General features: G+C 41.2%; 1 protein-coding gene across 1 annotated transcript in view; it reads left to right on the top strand.

Moving 5' to 3' along the window:
- LOC311098823 (myosin heavy chain, fast skeletal muscle-like) overlaps positions 1-6,631 on the top strand; it is a gene marked incomplete at both ends in the record, with an annotated part of 28,806 nt that extends 22,175 nt beyond the window's left edge. Inside the window, one exon of the mRNA XM_084139393.1 lies at positions 6,626-6,631. Within this exon, the coding sequence (XP_083995519.1) occupies positions 6,626-6,631 (6 nt within the window). The remainder of the gene's footprint in view (positions 1-6,625) is intronic.
- Positions 6,632-17,191: the final 10,560 nt, after the last annotated feature.

Here is a 17,191-nt window from a genome sequence, read left to right as displayed (position 1 = left end):
AGCAATCTGGGATTCCAACAACAACAAAAACGGGCACCCCAATAAATATAATTGTTTTGGTAAACAGCTGTGGAATGAGGCTTGAGAAATGTAACCACTTTCAAATGTATAGACTGAGCTATGGATTCAAGGACTTACCATCCATAACATCAAAATTATAGTTTGAGAGTGAGAGTAATTTGACTATTCCTATTGCTATAGCCTATTTGAATAAATATGTTATATACAGAAAGCAAGAGTAATGTAGCCAGACAGAGCATTGTTTATATACAGAAAGCAAGAGTAATGTAGGCCAGACAGAGCATATGTTATATACAGAAAGCAAGAGTAATGTAGGCCAGACAGAGCATATGTTATATACAGAAAGCAAGAGTAATGTAGGCCAGACAGAGCATATGTTATATACAGAAAGCAAGAGTAATGTAGGCCAGACAGAGCATATGTTATATACAGAAAGCAAGAGTAATGTAGGCCAGACAGAGCATATGTTATATACAGAAAGCAAGAGTAATGTAGGCCAGACAGAGCATATGTTATATACAGAAAGCAAGAGTAATGTAGGCCAGACAGAGCATATGTTATATACAGAAAGCAAGAGTAATGTAGGCCAGACAGAGCATATGTTATATACTGAAAGCAAGAGTAATGTAGGCCAGACAGAGCATATGTTATATACAGAAAGCAAGAGTAATGTAGGCCAGACAGAGCATATGTTATATACAGAAAGCAAGAGTAAGGCCAGACAGAGCATATGTTATATACAGAAAGCAAGAGTAATGTAGGCCAGACAGAGCATATGTTATATACAGAAAGCAAGAGTAAATGTAGGCCAGACAGAGCATATGTTATATACAGAAAGCAAGAGTAATGTAGGCCAGACAGAGCATATGTTATATACAGAAAGCAAGAGTAATGTAGGCCAGACAGAGCATATGTTATATACAGAAAGCAAGAGTAATGTAGGCCAGACAGAGCATATGTTATATACAGAAAGCAAGAGTAATGTAGGCCAGACAGAGCATATGTTATATACAGAAAGCAAGAGTAATGTAGGCCAGACAGAGCGGCGAATTCCACCAAAGCAGCGCTAAATGTCCAGTCAGAAAACATTGTTTCTCTCTCTGTCGAATGCATGGGCCTTAGACTATAGCCTAAATCGATATATTTTTTTAAATAACGGACACTCCTTAACTATATAATAATAATATGCCATTTAGCAGACGCTTTTATCCAAAGCGACTTACAGTCATGCGTGCATACATTTTTGTGTATGGGTGGTCCCGGGGTTCGAACCCACTACCCTGAGCTAAACAACTATCTTGTTTAGCTGTTTAAAAACCCAGTCTGCATTCCCTTCTCTCTCCATTCGATAGACGATAAACTATGAATATGACTTTGGGCTATAGGCTACACTTTTACCATCTTATGCATGGCTTTATCTCGATCAAACAATGAATGTAACAGAGTTCCATCTTAAAAAGTTATTTGAATAGCCTAAAAATTTAAGTTAGCCATGAGAGAGAACAAACTATCTCAATAGCCTGAAGAAAAAATCTAATGACAAGTTTAATCAAGTTTAAGCTTATTAAGAAAGAAATTATCCATGCGGGCCGGGAAAATCCCTCCATGCAATAACCTATCCTCCTAGTAGGCCTATCATAAAAGCTTTAAGAAAAGTTAAAGGAGTTATATGTAATATTTTTGCATTGTAATTTCAGAAAATGTCCTTAATATATCTATTTTTTTTTTCCCACACAAAATTGCATTCTAATGGAGCAGCCTTCTTATTGGTCAACAAACGACAGACCGTCTCTCGTTGTCAAATTGACTGGGGCCAGCAAATCTGTTGTTGTCAAATTGTCTGGGGCCAGCAAATCTGTTGTTGTCAAATTGACTGGGGCCAGCAAATCTGTTGTTGTCAAATTGACTGGGGCCAGCAAATCTGTTGTTGTCAAATTGACTGGGGTCAGCAAATGGTAAGCCCCAAACATGTAGAAATCGCTCTGCCCCAGTCAATTTGAAAACAAGAGAATTGCTGTCCCCAGTCAATTTGACAACAACAGATTTGCTGGCCCCAGTCAATTTGACAACAACAGATTTGCTGGCCCCAGTCAATTTGACAAAAAGAGGTGGTCTGTTACATGTAGTACCTTTAAAAGGTAAAGTTAACCTTTTAAAGTTATGAACAGTAGTTTATTTCCCAAATATTCTAGCTTAAGAAGGTGCTGTCCTAAAGTTCTATAGCCTACACATAGGCTATTCTCAATCAGAGCATTATGAGAGCTAGAACAAACAATATGATTTATTTACTATTATTTTATGAGGCAATTAAAGCAAATATTATCAATTTCTGAGGACGGTAGACTGCTTCTATCCAGCCCCATGATGTATAACCTAAACGTGAACTTATGCATGATCAGAAAATGGGGTTAGAGGCTCTATATGGAGGCGGAGCCTCCGGAGGCATGCAGATTGAGCTCCATATCGCATCGCCTTGCGACTCATAAATGTTGTAACAATGCAGAAGGGCTCTGTATAACTCCGCATTGACGTGATTGGGCGGCGGTAGGTGGGGGCAGGAGGTCCTGTATGAACACAAACTCACTTCCTTGACAACAGCCCTGCTGCTGCTCCGCGAAGCGCAAGAAGTATGACTGCCCTTGACTTCTGCAGAGGCTGTATCAGTGTAAATGCTGCACGGCCCGATGCAGACGACGGACTGACCATGCAGTGCCTTTTACTCATTACTGTAAGACCGTTCCTCATCACTGTCACTGGTCCATCATGTGTGCGCCACACAGACATTGGGAGAATCTCAATTGCATTCCTCTCGTGTCCTCTCGACCTCGCTTCCTTCTCAAAACCCATTGGAGGAGAAGGTCAGAGGGGCGGAACCTCTGGCTTTCTCATCCAATGGGTTTTGAGAAGGAGGCGAAGCGAGAGGGCGCGAGGAGTATGCAATTGGGATGCTCCCACAGACACACACAACCACGCACACAAACAAACAAACCTGTTCCATGCTGAAGCTGATCCACCAGAAAGGAATATCAGAAAAGATTTGCCTGAACGTAGTCTCTGCACAGGCTTTCAACAACATTACATTTCGTCATGATTCGTCCAGTTATAGGATTCTAGTTCGTGCTATAGCCCAACGGTAGTTTTAGCTGAGTTTTTATTTTTATTTATTATTATTATTATTATTAAATAACAGAAATATCATTGACATTGCCAAATACAACAAAACACATTTCAGTATTTCAATCTCATCCATGAACACACTAAGAACATTCACATAGGGTGGGCTGCCCCAACATGGATTAACTCTTAAACTGGGTTAAATCATGGTTTATCTATTCATCTTGTTGCACCAAATTTTAAACCTAGGTTTTAAATTAATCCTAGTTAAATTAAATCCTTCCTCTAATCTAAGTTTATTTTTTCACTTTAAACCTATATTAATTGTAAGCCTGTTGCTCAATAAAAAATAAAATAACATACATTTAGATTGGAGATTAAATTCTAAACTGCCACTTGAGGTGGTTTAACTGATAAAATGGCAACATATCTACTGTGGAGACCCCAAAACAACAGAGTTCCTCAGAGAATAATTAGAGACAGGTTAAATCCTGTTGAATTTTATGATAATGATGAGTTTTCAAGGCGATACCGCTTCTCCAAGGACTCTGTAATGCAACTGGACAGACAGGTTGGACCAACCATTAAACATGGGAGTGATAGGAACGTGGCTGTACCCCCACTACTTCAGCTCTTGGTGACCCATTTACATTTACGTCATTTAGCAGACGCTCTTATCAAGAGCGACTTACAGTTTGTGAGTGCATACATTATTTTTACATACTGGTCCCCCGTGGGAATCAAACCCACAAGCCTGGCGTTGCAAACACCATGCTCTACCAACTGAGCTACATCCCTGCAGGCCATTCCCTCCCCTACCCTGGACGACGCTGGGCCAATTGTGCGCCGCCCCATGGGTCTCCCGGTCGCGGCCGGCCACGACAGAGCCTGGATTCGAACCAGGATCTCTAGTGGCACAGCTAGCACTGCGATGCAGTGCCTTAGACCACTGCGCCATTCGGGAGACCCTACGGTTCTACGCAACTGGATGTTTCCAGATGGTGAATGGGGACCTTTTTGGACTCCACAAGTCAACCGTCTGCAGGATTGTAGCCAGAGGGTCCAGTGCTATTGCCAGTCTGAAGAATCAGTACATAAGGTTCAAGCCTAGAGAGGAAACAGCATCTGGATTTTACAGGAGAGCTAGATTCCCAGGTGTACTAGGGGCAGTAGACTGTACACACATTCTTATTCCCAACCCTGGTGATGAGAATGGAGAACTATTCCATAATCGTAAAGGTTACTGCTCCATCAACGTGCAGGCTGTCTGTAATGACAAAGGTCAGCTCACCAACATCGTAGCTAGATGGCCAGGATCCACCCATGACAGCAGAATCTTTGACAATAGTTGTCTGTGTGCAATGCTGGAAAGGGGGGCATATGAAGGCCACCTACTAGGTGACAGAGGTGTGGACTCGAGTCATGTGACTTGGACTCGAGTCAGACTCGAGTCATGAATTTGATGACTTCAGACTCGACTCGACAAAATGTACAAAGACTTGCAACTCGACTTGGACTTTAACATCAATGACTCGTGACTTCACTTGGACTTGCGCCTTATGACTCGAGAAGACTTGCTACTTCCCATGAAAACTGGGGAAAAACATTTTCACACGGCCGCGCCGCTCTCCGTTTATCTGCATCTGTGAAAAAAATGTGCACCATCCACCTGTATGCATACAGAGAGCGCGCGCTGCCTGCACGTTATCCAATCACTGTAGTCCCACGTTGTTTTGATTCGACAGCATCTAAGCAGGCACATTGCAAGACAACCAATGAAGCACATCAAGCAACAACGCGCCAGTTGTCAAAATGATACCGAAGATAGTTTGGTTTGGCTATAAAAATTACGAGGTAGTCGACAAAAAACGAGTTGCAATCTGCAAAACATGCGGATCGAAGATTACAGACGGAGCTGCCACAACGTCCAACTTTGTTCGACACCTGAAGTTGCACAAAGAAAGGTAAGTTTTGAACGAATGCTACGCACCTTATCGGATGTACCGTAACTTACTAGCTAGCTGCTGCATATTTACTGTATCAACGAGACAAACGCACGTCTCCCTTGCTGGTTCATGCTTACAAAAATATGGATTTTTGAACTGCTATTATATGGACATTCTAAAACGCTTTCGTGAAAAACGCTTAACGTTCTTTAATGTACTAAGACAGTGTTATTAAAAGACCAAACTCTGTAAATATCATATTAATAAAGTATACTATGTACAAAACATCAGATGAGCCCAGAATATGAACGCAAACACGTTTAATAACACGTTGCGTTTTCCTCCCATAGAAAACTATTATAAGAAAAGGCTTAACGTGTCTTAATATACTGAGACAGTAATATTAAAAGACCAAACTATAAATATCATATTAATAAAGTATACTAAATGTACAAAACATCAGATGAGGCCAGAATATGAACGCAAACACGTTTAACAACACGTTAAGTGTTTTCCTCCCATAGAAAACCATTATAAGAAAAGGCTTAACATGTCTTATGTAGGCTACTATGTATTCTGGGCTCATCTGATGTTTTGTACATAGTATGCTTTATTAATATGATATTTGCAGAGTTTGGTCTTATAATATTACTGTCTTAGTATATTAAGCATTAAGCAACGTTAAGCGTTTTTCACGTTAAGCGTTTTAGAATTCAGTTTCAGATTTGCTGGTGTGCTGCCTCATTGAGGTCGTTTATGTAATTTTGGTTAATCACAACTAAGCTGAATTGTCGCTGAAGACAAAATATCACAATTAAACAATGAATGCACCCCCTTTCACAACTCGGATGTAGTTGGTGCATCCCTAAACCCATCCAAGTACAACAGGAAACATAGTAAGACGTATACATTGTAAAGAGGAAAATGATAACACAGTCACAGTAGATCCACCATTAGCCTTCCCTTTTCATATCATGCCCAAACAGCAGACAGCGCATGGACAGAGTGCTACCGTAGTCTACAGTAGGTCTGTGAGGCAGCGCACCACTGGGATATATACAGTATATAATAAAATAATAACGATTATAGTAGTAATGTTCAGAGATGCAATAGATTATTATAGTGCAGTTCTTAACTAATGGGAATATTGTTTAGCTTATTTTTGGTTTAATTTGGTTTACTTTAGTTATTTAATTTATTCAATTATTTTGTTTTTCTATACTTTTCATGCCAACTTGCCATGGCCCCCCTAGAACCCCCTCGCGGCACCCAAGGGTCCCCGTCCCCACTTTGAAAACCACTGCTATAAAGCATATGACTTCAGTTTCTTGAGGGAAAGGGCTTTCTTATGAATTTTGAAGCAGTGAAAATATTCTTAATATTGCATACACTGACACTGAAATGTATTATCGTAAACCGTAGTGTACAATAGGCAATGAATATTAACACAACAACATTGATATGAGTAAAGAGTAGTTTCAAATACAACATGTGTGGCTGTAAAGGATTTTCTGACATCTGTTTCATATTCTTCTCTGTTACAGGTATGAAGAATACCAGATGAACAAAATCATCGTAGATGAACCACAACAGCCTTCAATCTCACAATTCCTTGACACTCGTGTAGGGCGTTACAGCCTGACCCACCCACAGCAGAAGGCCATCTCCAATGCGATACTGTCTGACTTGATTATTGATTGCAATTTCCCTCTGTCTATTGTGGAAAATAAGAGCTTTCGTCACTTTCTGGCTGTGCTGGACAGCAAGTATACCCCAGTATGTCGCCGAACGCTGACCACAAAAACAGAGAGCCTTGCTGAGGAGAGACGGTCAAAGTTAAAAACTCAATTGAGCAACACTGACCATGTTTCAGTCACTGTGGACATTTGGTCTGATCGAAAGATGAGGGGATTCCTTGGTGTCACTGTGCACTGGATGGAGCGAGATGCAGAGAGGGTACAGCTAAAGACTAATCTCTTGGCCTGCAACCGCTTCAAAGGCTCTCACACAGCAGAGCGAATCTGTGACCAATTTGAGGCAATATGTGATGAATACAACATCAAAGCTAAATTGGACTATATAATTAGTGACAATGCTGCTAACATGCGCAAGGCATTTACAGTCTGCTTCCCCAGCGAACAGGAGGAAGATGAAGATGCTGGAGATAATCTTGATGATCCTGAGCTATGGCATGACTTAACCCAAGAAGACCAGCAAACCGTCGATGCTGCTATGGCAAAGAAACAGCGCCTGCAGTGTTTTGCACACACATTGCAGCTGGTTGTGGGAGACGGTTTGAAAGAAACAAAAGCGGCATGTCCTTCTCTCTCCAAGTTATCAAAACTTAGCTCCCTGCTCCACACAAGCACAACGTTTAAAGACATCTTCGATGGTGAATTTGGGGAGCACAGAGGCATCCCTGCTGCAGTGAGCACGAGGTGGAATTCCACACTGCGGCAGGTAAAAGCAGTCCTTCATTGTGATCAGCAAAAGCTCTGCGCAGTTCTTGAGAAGGCCGGGCATAAAGAACTGTCATTCACACCACGAGAGTGGAATCTGCTGAAGGAGTTGGTGGACATCTTAAAACCGTTCGGAGAAGCAACTGATTTGACACAGGGGGAGAAAGTCATTACAATCAGTGCAGTTGTTCCATCCATCTTGTCCCTCAATCACCATCTTGAGAAGCTGAAGCCTCAAGTTCGTTTCCTGAGTGGCCTGGTCAGAGGTCTGCAGGCATCCCTGAAAAAAAGATTTCTTGGGATCTTCATTAATGTAAAAATGGCCCAGTCTCAAGAAGGGATCACTGCCCCCTTTTCAGACACAGTCTACCTGAAAGCAGCTGCCTTGGATCCAGCCTTTTGTCTGCTGTGGATTGAGCCCCATGTGCTGGTCAACCGTGACATCAAGGCAGAGGTGGCACAACGAGTTAAAGGTAAATATTATTGACTTGCAATGCAACTTAAATGCAACGTACAATAATTTGATCTTAATCTGATATAGGATCTAATGTGATATTAATCTGACTTTAACAATAATAAAAAATTTCAGTCTTGAACAGTATCATCAACATCAGAAATAAGGGCTCTTTTGTTTCTGCTGTTGTGACACGTTTTTATTTTTATTTTTAGAATTGATCCTGCAAGATGCTGCAGAGACAGAGCAGCCTGTGCCGGTGCCTGCTGAAGAAGAACTAGAGGACATGGAAGGAGAAGGGCTGTTTGCTGCATACCATAAGAGGCAGAAAAGGGATGTTGGGACCCCACCAGCAGTACAGCTAAGTCACTACATTGACATGGCAGAAGGACAGAATGCCCTTTTGTTCTGGGCACTGAACAGTAAGACTCTTCCTTCACTCTTTCAAGTAGCCATCCGAGTCTTGGCAGTGCCTGCTTCTAGTGCTCCAGTGGAGCGAGTTTTCAGCCATGGTGGCATCATTCTGCGTCCCCATCGTGCACAAATGACTGACAGACTTTTGGCCAATTTGATCTTTTGCAAATGCAATGCAGTATAGGGGCCTCCCTCCACCTGTCCACAGCACGCATGCGCGCACACACACTCACTCTCTGCTCATCACCTGTCCACACAGCTCTCTCTCTCCTGTGGTAGGAGTTTCACATGGAGTAAGATCTTCATTTGCAGTGCAGGTTCCCACACTGTTTTTACTTCCAGAGCTTTGGTGTTTGTCCTTCCCCGTAAACCATTTTCTCTCTCTCTCTCTCTCTCTCTCTCTCTCTCTCTCTCTCTCTCTCTCTCTCTCTCTCTCTCTCTCTCTCTCTCTCTCTCTCTCTCTCTCTCTCTCTCTCTCTCTCTCTCTCTCTCTCTCTCTCTCTCTCTCTCTCTCTCTCTCTCTCTCTCTCTCTCTCTCTCTCTGCATTGTTCTAGTGCAATATGCTGTTCAAATACAAGCATTTTTTTTGTGAAAATTAAATGTTATGTTTTTTGCTGTATTTGATTAATGTTATTGTATAAAAAGGTTTAAATAAATACAAATCTTACAGACATACATGATTTGTATACATTTTATTTCTGTGGTAAGAGGACTTGAAATGACTCGAAACTAAAATGGTAGGACTTTGGACTCGACTTGAGACTTGATGGCTTTGACTTTTGACTCGACTTGGGACTTGCCTCATCTTTGACTCGACTTGACTCGGGACTCGAGGGCAAAGACTTGAGACTTACTTGTGACTTGCATAACAATGACTTTGTCCCACCTCTGCTAGGTGACAATGGATATGCCTGTCCTGGGTACCTTATGACTCCTCTTTTAAACCCCCAGACACCTGAAGAGAGATAATACACCACCTCTCATATCCTGGCAAGAGATCTCATAGTTTTTGGAATGTGGAAAAAAAGATTCCCGTGCCTAAAGGAGGGGCTCCGCACGAAGATGGACACTACACTGACAATCATTATTGCAGTGGCAGTTCTGTATAACTTTGGCAACAGACAAGGAGATGAGCTACTTGAGGAGGCTGAGGAGGTCCTACCTGAGGAGAATGCAGAAGATGGCCAGGTGCAACATGCTGCCAATGCAAGTGGGAATGCTGTGAGGAGAACCTTGATTGAGAACCATTTCGCAGCCTAAGGTGCATATAATGTAACATTGGTAACATGTAAAAAGCAATATTATATTTTGATCGACACAAACAATTCCTAATTAGGCTATCTGTATTCAAATGTATTATTTAGACTTTGTTATTCTCAATACCATATAGGGTGGAACTGGAAACATCAGAACACAACAGTGGGGACAAGACTGGAGGACACCACATTGCTTGGGAAAGCATTGCTTAAATAAATAAAAAAGATCAGCATTCTTTACACAGTGGGCATTTTTTTCCCTTAAGCAGTTTCTGTTTCTGAATTTGCAGTAGCTCTTTTTGTAAATTCAGGACCTCAATCTGCAGTAGATATTTCTCTCTCACCAGCTCCAAAACATCCATATGAGCTTGGTTCATGTCAGTTCTGGGGCGTTTGCTTGGCCTGTCTGGTGTTTTTGCTGCTGGAGCAAGATCCAGGCACTGCTGTTTCTCCAAGGCACAGGGTGTCAGCTCAACTAAAGGAAAGGAAAGACAGAAAATTAACTCATTATTAGTAAGCTATTTATGTACAACAATTGAATTTGGGCTTATGATATGCCCAGCCTTGGTACGAATGATGACGTTATGCAACATGATGTAATGGGCCTGATTACGGTAACATTGTAGTGAAGTAGCATTAACGTTAGTTTTAACGTGCATTATAGTCATTGATATTTACCAGTTATTTATGCTTACTAAATATTGGCGGGTCAAGTTGTCCGTCGTCATCATAGGGGTTAAGGAGAGGGGCAAACTGCTGGGGAATCATCTCGCATATTTTCTGGGAGAGAGGATCAATTCCCTTGGACGGAGGCCCCCCTCAGGTCTGAAAGAGCCCCCCCTCAGGTCTGAAAGAGCCCCGGCCTCTCCTCTGCCGCATCCTTTTAGACTTTCGCTTTTAAGTTTCTCCAGCAGCCTTCATCTGACCTGGCCCCTCTTCTCTTTAATCCGTGTCGATCCATTCAACCTGTCGCGTAAAACGGCCCAGGTGTCTTCCTTCTTTTTGACAGTCGTGTTGTCTGGTTTTTTTATCCTCCAGTACGTTACTAAATTCCTCCATCAGCTCCGACAAGAGGTCTATTTCATAAGCGGAGAAATTTGAACTTCTTTGACGTGCCATGATCAGGTGGCTAGCGGACAAATAATAAACTGCTAAATAACGTTAAGTAATGACAATACATTACATTTTATGCTAGATAGCTTGGTTTATAAACTAGCTAGCTACAGTAGCTAACGTTAGCTATCGAATGAGTTTTCTGTCTAGTACTGGTAAATAACGGATTTTATTTCAAATCAGCCAACCCATGAAAACCTTCCAGGATGGAGTTGCAGACAGTTCTAACGTTACACTGTTATTATTTTATCAAGGAACAGCAACTTTGTGGCCTCATTTGTCAAGTAGGCTAGCTAGCTACTTCGTTTCAACTCACGAAATACCTCATATATATTGGTGTAACATGTCACTAATCATAGTTTAAAACCGTTAATCATATATTTACTGATCCAGATTTAAAATTAAGTGGTGCAACACATCTCTGCTTAATTATAAACCTTGATTTACAAAACCTAGATTAGCTCTAATCCTAGAATAATTTAAACCATGTTAGTGCAACCCACCCTCACTCTCATATTGTGAAGGAAATGTATGTGTTTTGTCACTAGGACAACATTTTATTTCTATGATAGCGTAATGTGGGGTGACAGTTAGGGGTGTCCATTCAAATTGTACAATTTCACCCGTCTTTATAAATGGTTGTCATGGTGAACTCGAATTAGGAAATGTTTTTCCAAAGCAGGGCCTTGGATTTTCTTTATTGCTGAATTGAAAAGATGGAGAGGAAACATTAGTTTGATTTGGCGAGAGGGAAGTGAAACTCACTTACTGCTGAGTACCCATAATGCTTTTCCACTTAGACATCTACCACTGCAGTGTGTGTGTGTGTATCTGTATCTGTTTGTGCTTGTATGTGTTTGAATGTGGCACTCCAAGGGGGATATTTAGGCAACAAATTGTCCCATCACAGCAGACATGAGCACCAGAGCCAGGAGTCAATCACAGAGAGCAGCCTTCACATGAAGTGCACCCTGGAAGTGTGTGAGTTACTAAGCAACAGTTCGGTTACAGATCCTTTTACTCCAACTATTACTGTAAAAACCAGCCCAACTACGTCCTGCATCACCCTTGAACCATGAGATGACATATTCTCCCTTTTATACAATTATACAGTCTGATACATTGACTGCAATATGTATTACAAAATAGTTGCTCGAATATCAACACGCATACACTGGCGGCACCCCTTTGAAACTAGCTAGCAGCCCCTCTAGATAGATAGCTATCTTGTCTCCCGAGCTTACTAGCTTCATTGCATTCTGGTCAAAAATATAAATCTGTTACCGATAACCATCTTAAAGAATGTCACACCATATTCCTGAACACCTTATAAATTCTCAACACTCTCGGTTTCGACAAATAAATGAATATTTACCTGAAACGCTGTGGGAAAAAGGAAGCCCATGAGAATGAATCAACTTCATCAAGTGACTTGGTTTTAATAATGAAGCCAGTTCAGAACTCCCTCCAACACAATAGCGCCCTCTTGTGTCCTGACTCGTGATTGTAATTCAACTACTGCATAATATACAGTATGCCCTGACCGCATAGGAATGAATATACTCAGTCCAGCAAAATAAGAAAAGGTATCCCCTGAATATCCTTTAGTTCTACCGCAAATATTTATAACCCGCTACACATATGCATAACCATGATCGCAATTGAAAGCGAACACTTTGGAGATTGTGGGGAATTCTCAGAACAAAGGTCTTAGGAAACAACAGACCGGATTTTTGCATTTCCCTAGCCAGACCTTTTTATGCGAGTAAAGTACATGTCGGATAAAAAAATGTAATGTAAGGCCTGATGGAAACAAAACACTTTTAAAATGTAGACAAAACAAAAGACGATAGACATGGTGGGATCTGTTTGTGGCAGTAAAATTAATTACGCGACAAATGTTGGTGGAAATGTTTCTATGTGCAAATATTGATATAATAACCATCATATGAAGTCAATTTGGAGTCACGCGATGACATGTTGTGTAGTCCTCCCACAATGACTCGTCGGGAAAACGTGCAGTTTATTAGGCTACAGATGAAATAAATTATGATGAAATTCACAGGGTGGTGAAAGTGCCACGGTGATGAGCTTGATGCTCCTTTCCAATAAATATCGAGGGTCTTATTCTGGTGACATCATCATCGATACTTGGCTGCCGTTTGACAAATAAAAATAATCTTGCTTTTGTCCATAATAATCTCATCATGTAGGTCAATGGATCCCAACCAGGGGCTGGGGGTACTTGAGAAGACTCATGAAACCGTAGGCATACTGGTAAAATGCACATGAGGAGGCAGTTCATGGGGAACTGTACTGGTGGTAGTCACCGAAAAAGGTTGGGAACCACTGATGTAGGCTATACCCGCACTGTATCTACGAGCTGTTGGCTAGAGCGCAGGTGTCTATACCAGTGTGAGAAAACCATCAACAGAGTTGAAAATGCAAGGGAAACCCATGTTTTCTTTCCAAAATCCACTTTTTCACACAGGGCCAGGTAGGTTTGGATTTTGTTTCCCCTTAATAATAACAACCTTCATTTCAAAACTACAAATTTTGTGTTTACTTGTGTTATCTTTTACTGATATTTAAATTTGTTCGATGATCTGAAACATTTAAGTGTGGCGAACATGCAAACAAACAAACAAATCAGGAAGGGGGCAAACACTTTTTCACACCACTGTATTTACAATACAACATCCATGTGTACGTGTGTGTAGAGTGCGTGTCTTATCATGTGTATGAGTGTGTCTGTACCTGTGTGTGTCTCTTCACAGTCCCCACTGTTCCATAAGGTGTATTTTTACCAGTTTTTAAAAAAAAATCTGATTCTACTGCTTCCATCAGTTACCTGATGTGAAATAGAGTTCCATGTAGTCATGGCTCTATGTACTACTGTCCGCCTCCCAAAGTCTGTTCTGGACTTGGGGATTGTGAAGAGACCTCTGGTGGTATGTCTTGTGGGGTATGCATGGGTGTCCGAGCTGTGTGCTAGTAGTTTAAAAACAGACAGCTCGGTGCATTCAGCATGTCAACACTTCTTACAAAAACACGTAGTGATGAAGTCAATCTCTCCTCCACTTTGAGCCATGAGAGACTGAAATACATAATATTAGCTCTCCGTGTACATTTAAGGGCCAGCCGTGCTGCCCTGTTCTGAGCCAATTGTAATTTTCAGAGGTCCCTCTTCATGGCACCTGACCACACGACTGAACAGTCGTCCAGGTGCGACAAAACTTGTGCCTGTAGGACCTGCCTTGTTGATAGTGTTGTTAAAAAGGCAGAGCAGTGCTTTATTATGGACATACTTCTCCCCATCTTAGCTACTGTTGTATCAATATGCTTTGACCATGACAGTTTACAATACAGGGTTACTCCAAGCAGTTTAGTCACCCCAACTTGCTCAATTTCCACATCATTTATTACAAGATTTAGTTGAGATATAGGGTTTAGTGAATGATTAGTCCCAAATACAATGCTTTTAGTTTTTGAAATACTTAGGACTAACTTCTTCCTTGCCACCCACTCTGAAACTAACTGCAGCTCTCTTTAAGTGTTGCAGTCATTTCAGTCGCTGTGGTAGCTGACGTGTACAGTGTTGAGTCATCCGCATACATAGTACATGGTCCCCTGTAGCTCAGTTGGTAGAGCATGGCGCTTGCAACGCCAGGGTTGTGGGTTCGTTTCCCACGGGGGACCAGTATGAAAAATGTATGCACTAACTGTAAGTCGCTCTGGATAAGAGCGTCTGCTAAATGACTAAAATGTCAAATGACATGTCATTAGTAAAGATTGAAAAATATATGAAGCTATATTGATTCCAGATTTGCTTCCCTTGGCTGAGGTCCATATCCGGATCTAGCTTTTTGATATGCTGAAAATAAGGATGATTTCTGATGCATTTCTGAGTTTTCAGCACATGCTCAATAATTTTAAAATATGAAATTCATATTTTTCTTTCTGCAGAAATATTTTTTGGATTCCCTCCGGACATGATACATGTTATGACCGGATATTGACTCATTAGATATCCTGAGATAGGTCTATGGACATCTTATTTTCGCTGTATGATGACAAATACTGACAGTAGGCGTACATAGTATATCTTCTCAGCACATACACTTGACTGAGGTCCATATCAGGATCTTGACATGCTTTTTGATAAGCTAAATGAGGACAATTTCTGATGCTTATTTCAGTTGAGGACATGCTCAATAACTTGACAAATATCATTCTTTCTGACACTAGTTATAATTTTTGTATTCCCTCTGCATAAAAGGCGCATGCAAACCACAAGCTAAAAGCACTGTAACTGGTAGCCTAGCAACATGTTCCAACTGTAATTTTTTTATTTGGGCGCCACAAATGAGTGTGAAAAATGGTGTGTGGTCGAACTGACAACTGGAGAAACAAAGGAGTGAGAAGCTGTTCAGAAAATACCTAAAAAAGAAGTTAACCCTAAAGTGAGTAGCTAATTTGAGATTTATTTATCTTAGTAACTAGAATCAAGAACATTAGCTAATTTGGCCAGGGGGTGGGGTAAAAGCTAACTGATAGCCTAGTTATCTAACAAATAACGAAATTGCCTTCCTAACAGCTGTGCAGAGCTGAAGATGTATGGGAAATTACATACGCCTATGGAGATTCTTGTGACGCTGAAAACTAAAATAAATGTATCGTGTCATTGCTGATATTGTTGTCAATCCCATGCGCCACTCCTTGATTTTAAGGAACCCGTGTGTTTTAGGATAGTCCCGAGGACCTCACCCTACAGGAGAGTTTATGTATTGTTAATTCCCCCTGCGTTACAAAATAGCCTTGACCTCTACAGCAGCTGTTATATCTGGGATGACTGAAGACCTGATGAAAAGAGCCTCTACTTTATAGTTCAGCAATTTATCCCATGAACAGGGCCATGTGCTGAGGGACCTGCATTCAACTTTAATAATCACAATCATCTCAATGTTGTACACAATTAGTTTGATCGGAATCGGGTTTATGTTCATTAGGCACACCCCAGTAAAACATTAAAATCAATAAATAAGACTAGTAAGAGCCATTAAAGGAACAGGGTTGACCGTAACGGTTGAGGTTTTAATCTTAAAAATCGGCCATAAATCCCCTTCTGAAAGGGGGAATGGACGCTTGTTGTGTACAACAGGGAGGAGCAATTGAATGCAGTGGCGTGTATTCATGAATGCCAAAAAAATGAATACTACAACAAATACATACAAAATAAAGTATCTTTCATCTCTGTGTTTCATAGAAGAGGCTGAACGTATCTCATCGGAGAGAAGGCATCCGAGCGAACGAAACAGCGCCCCCTCTGTCTCAGTATGTGTAGCCCAACTATCTGATGCTGTCTGGTCAAAAAGAGTATGACATTGTTGCCGCCGTAGCAATGAACGCAAGGGAAGCCAGCGAAGCCAGCGAGCATTTGGCCTCCCTTGATAAAAAAAAAAGGACAAAATAATAGCCAATCAGCGTTGAGCTAAATTCAGTGGTCCTGGCGCACCAAAAAAAAAATTGTCAAGAGAAGCCAGTTTGGATTTGGCTTCACACCAATGACATTACCAGAATCCAAACGTCATTGACAGACAAACTTTTAATTATTGCATCTTAGCTGTTGGCTAAAAATCGGCCCATTCCTAAATTAGCCATGGTTGGAGATGGGGATCTGGACTTGTGGTTTTACTTAATTCTCCGTGCTGGCCAATGATTATAACGGCAATTCCGATCCAACCATAAATGTATACATTGTGCCCCTGGCCTGAGAGGATGGAAGTTCAACATGTAGCTACAGTGCCTTGCAAAAGTATTCATCCCCCTTCGCGTTTTTCCTACTTTGTAGCATTACAACCTGTACATTTTAAATGGATTTTTATTTGGATTTCATGTAATGGACATACACAAAATAGTCCAAATTGGTGAAGTGAAGTGAAAAAAATAAATAACGGAAAAGTGGTGCGTGCATATGTATTCACCCCCTTTGCTATGAAGCCCCTAAATAAGATCTGGTGCAACCAATTACCTTCAGAAGTCACATAATTAGTTAAATAAAGTCCACCTGTGTGCAATCTAAGTGTCACATGATCTGTCACATGATCTCAGTATATATACACACACACACACAACTGTTCTGAAAGGCCCCGGAGTCTGCAACACCACTAAGCAGGGGCACAACCAAGCAAGCGGCACCATGAAGACCAAGGAGCTCTCCAAACAGGTCAGGGACAAAGTTGTGGAGAAGTACAGATCAGGGTTGGGTTATAAAAAAAATATCCATAACTTTGAACATCCCACGGAGCACCATTAAATCCATTATTTAAAATAATTGAAAGAATATGGCACCACAACAAACCTGCCAAGAGAGGGCCGCCCACCAAAACTCATAGACCAGGCAAGGAGGACAT

This window comes from Coregonus lavaretus (genome assembly GCF_964263955.1).
Source record: "Coregonus lavaretus genome assembly, chromosome: 23".
In the NCBI taxonomy this organism is placed as follows: Eukaryota; Metazoa; Chordata; class Actinopteri; order Salmoniformes; family Salmonidae; genus Coregonus; species Coregonus lavaretus.
This window is presented reverse-complemented; position numbering and strand designations above follow the sequence as displayed.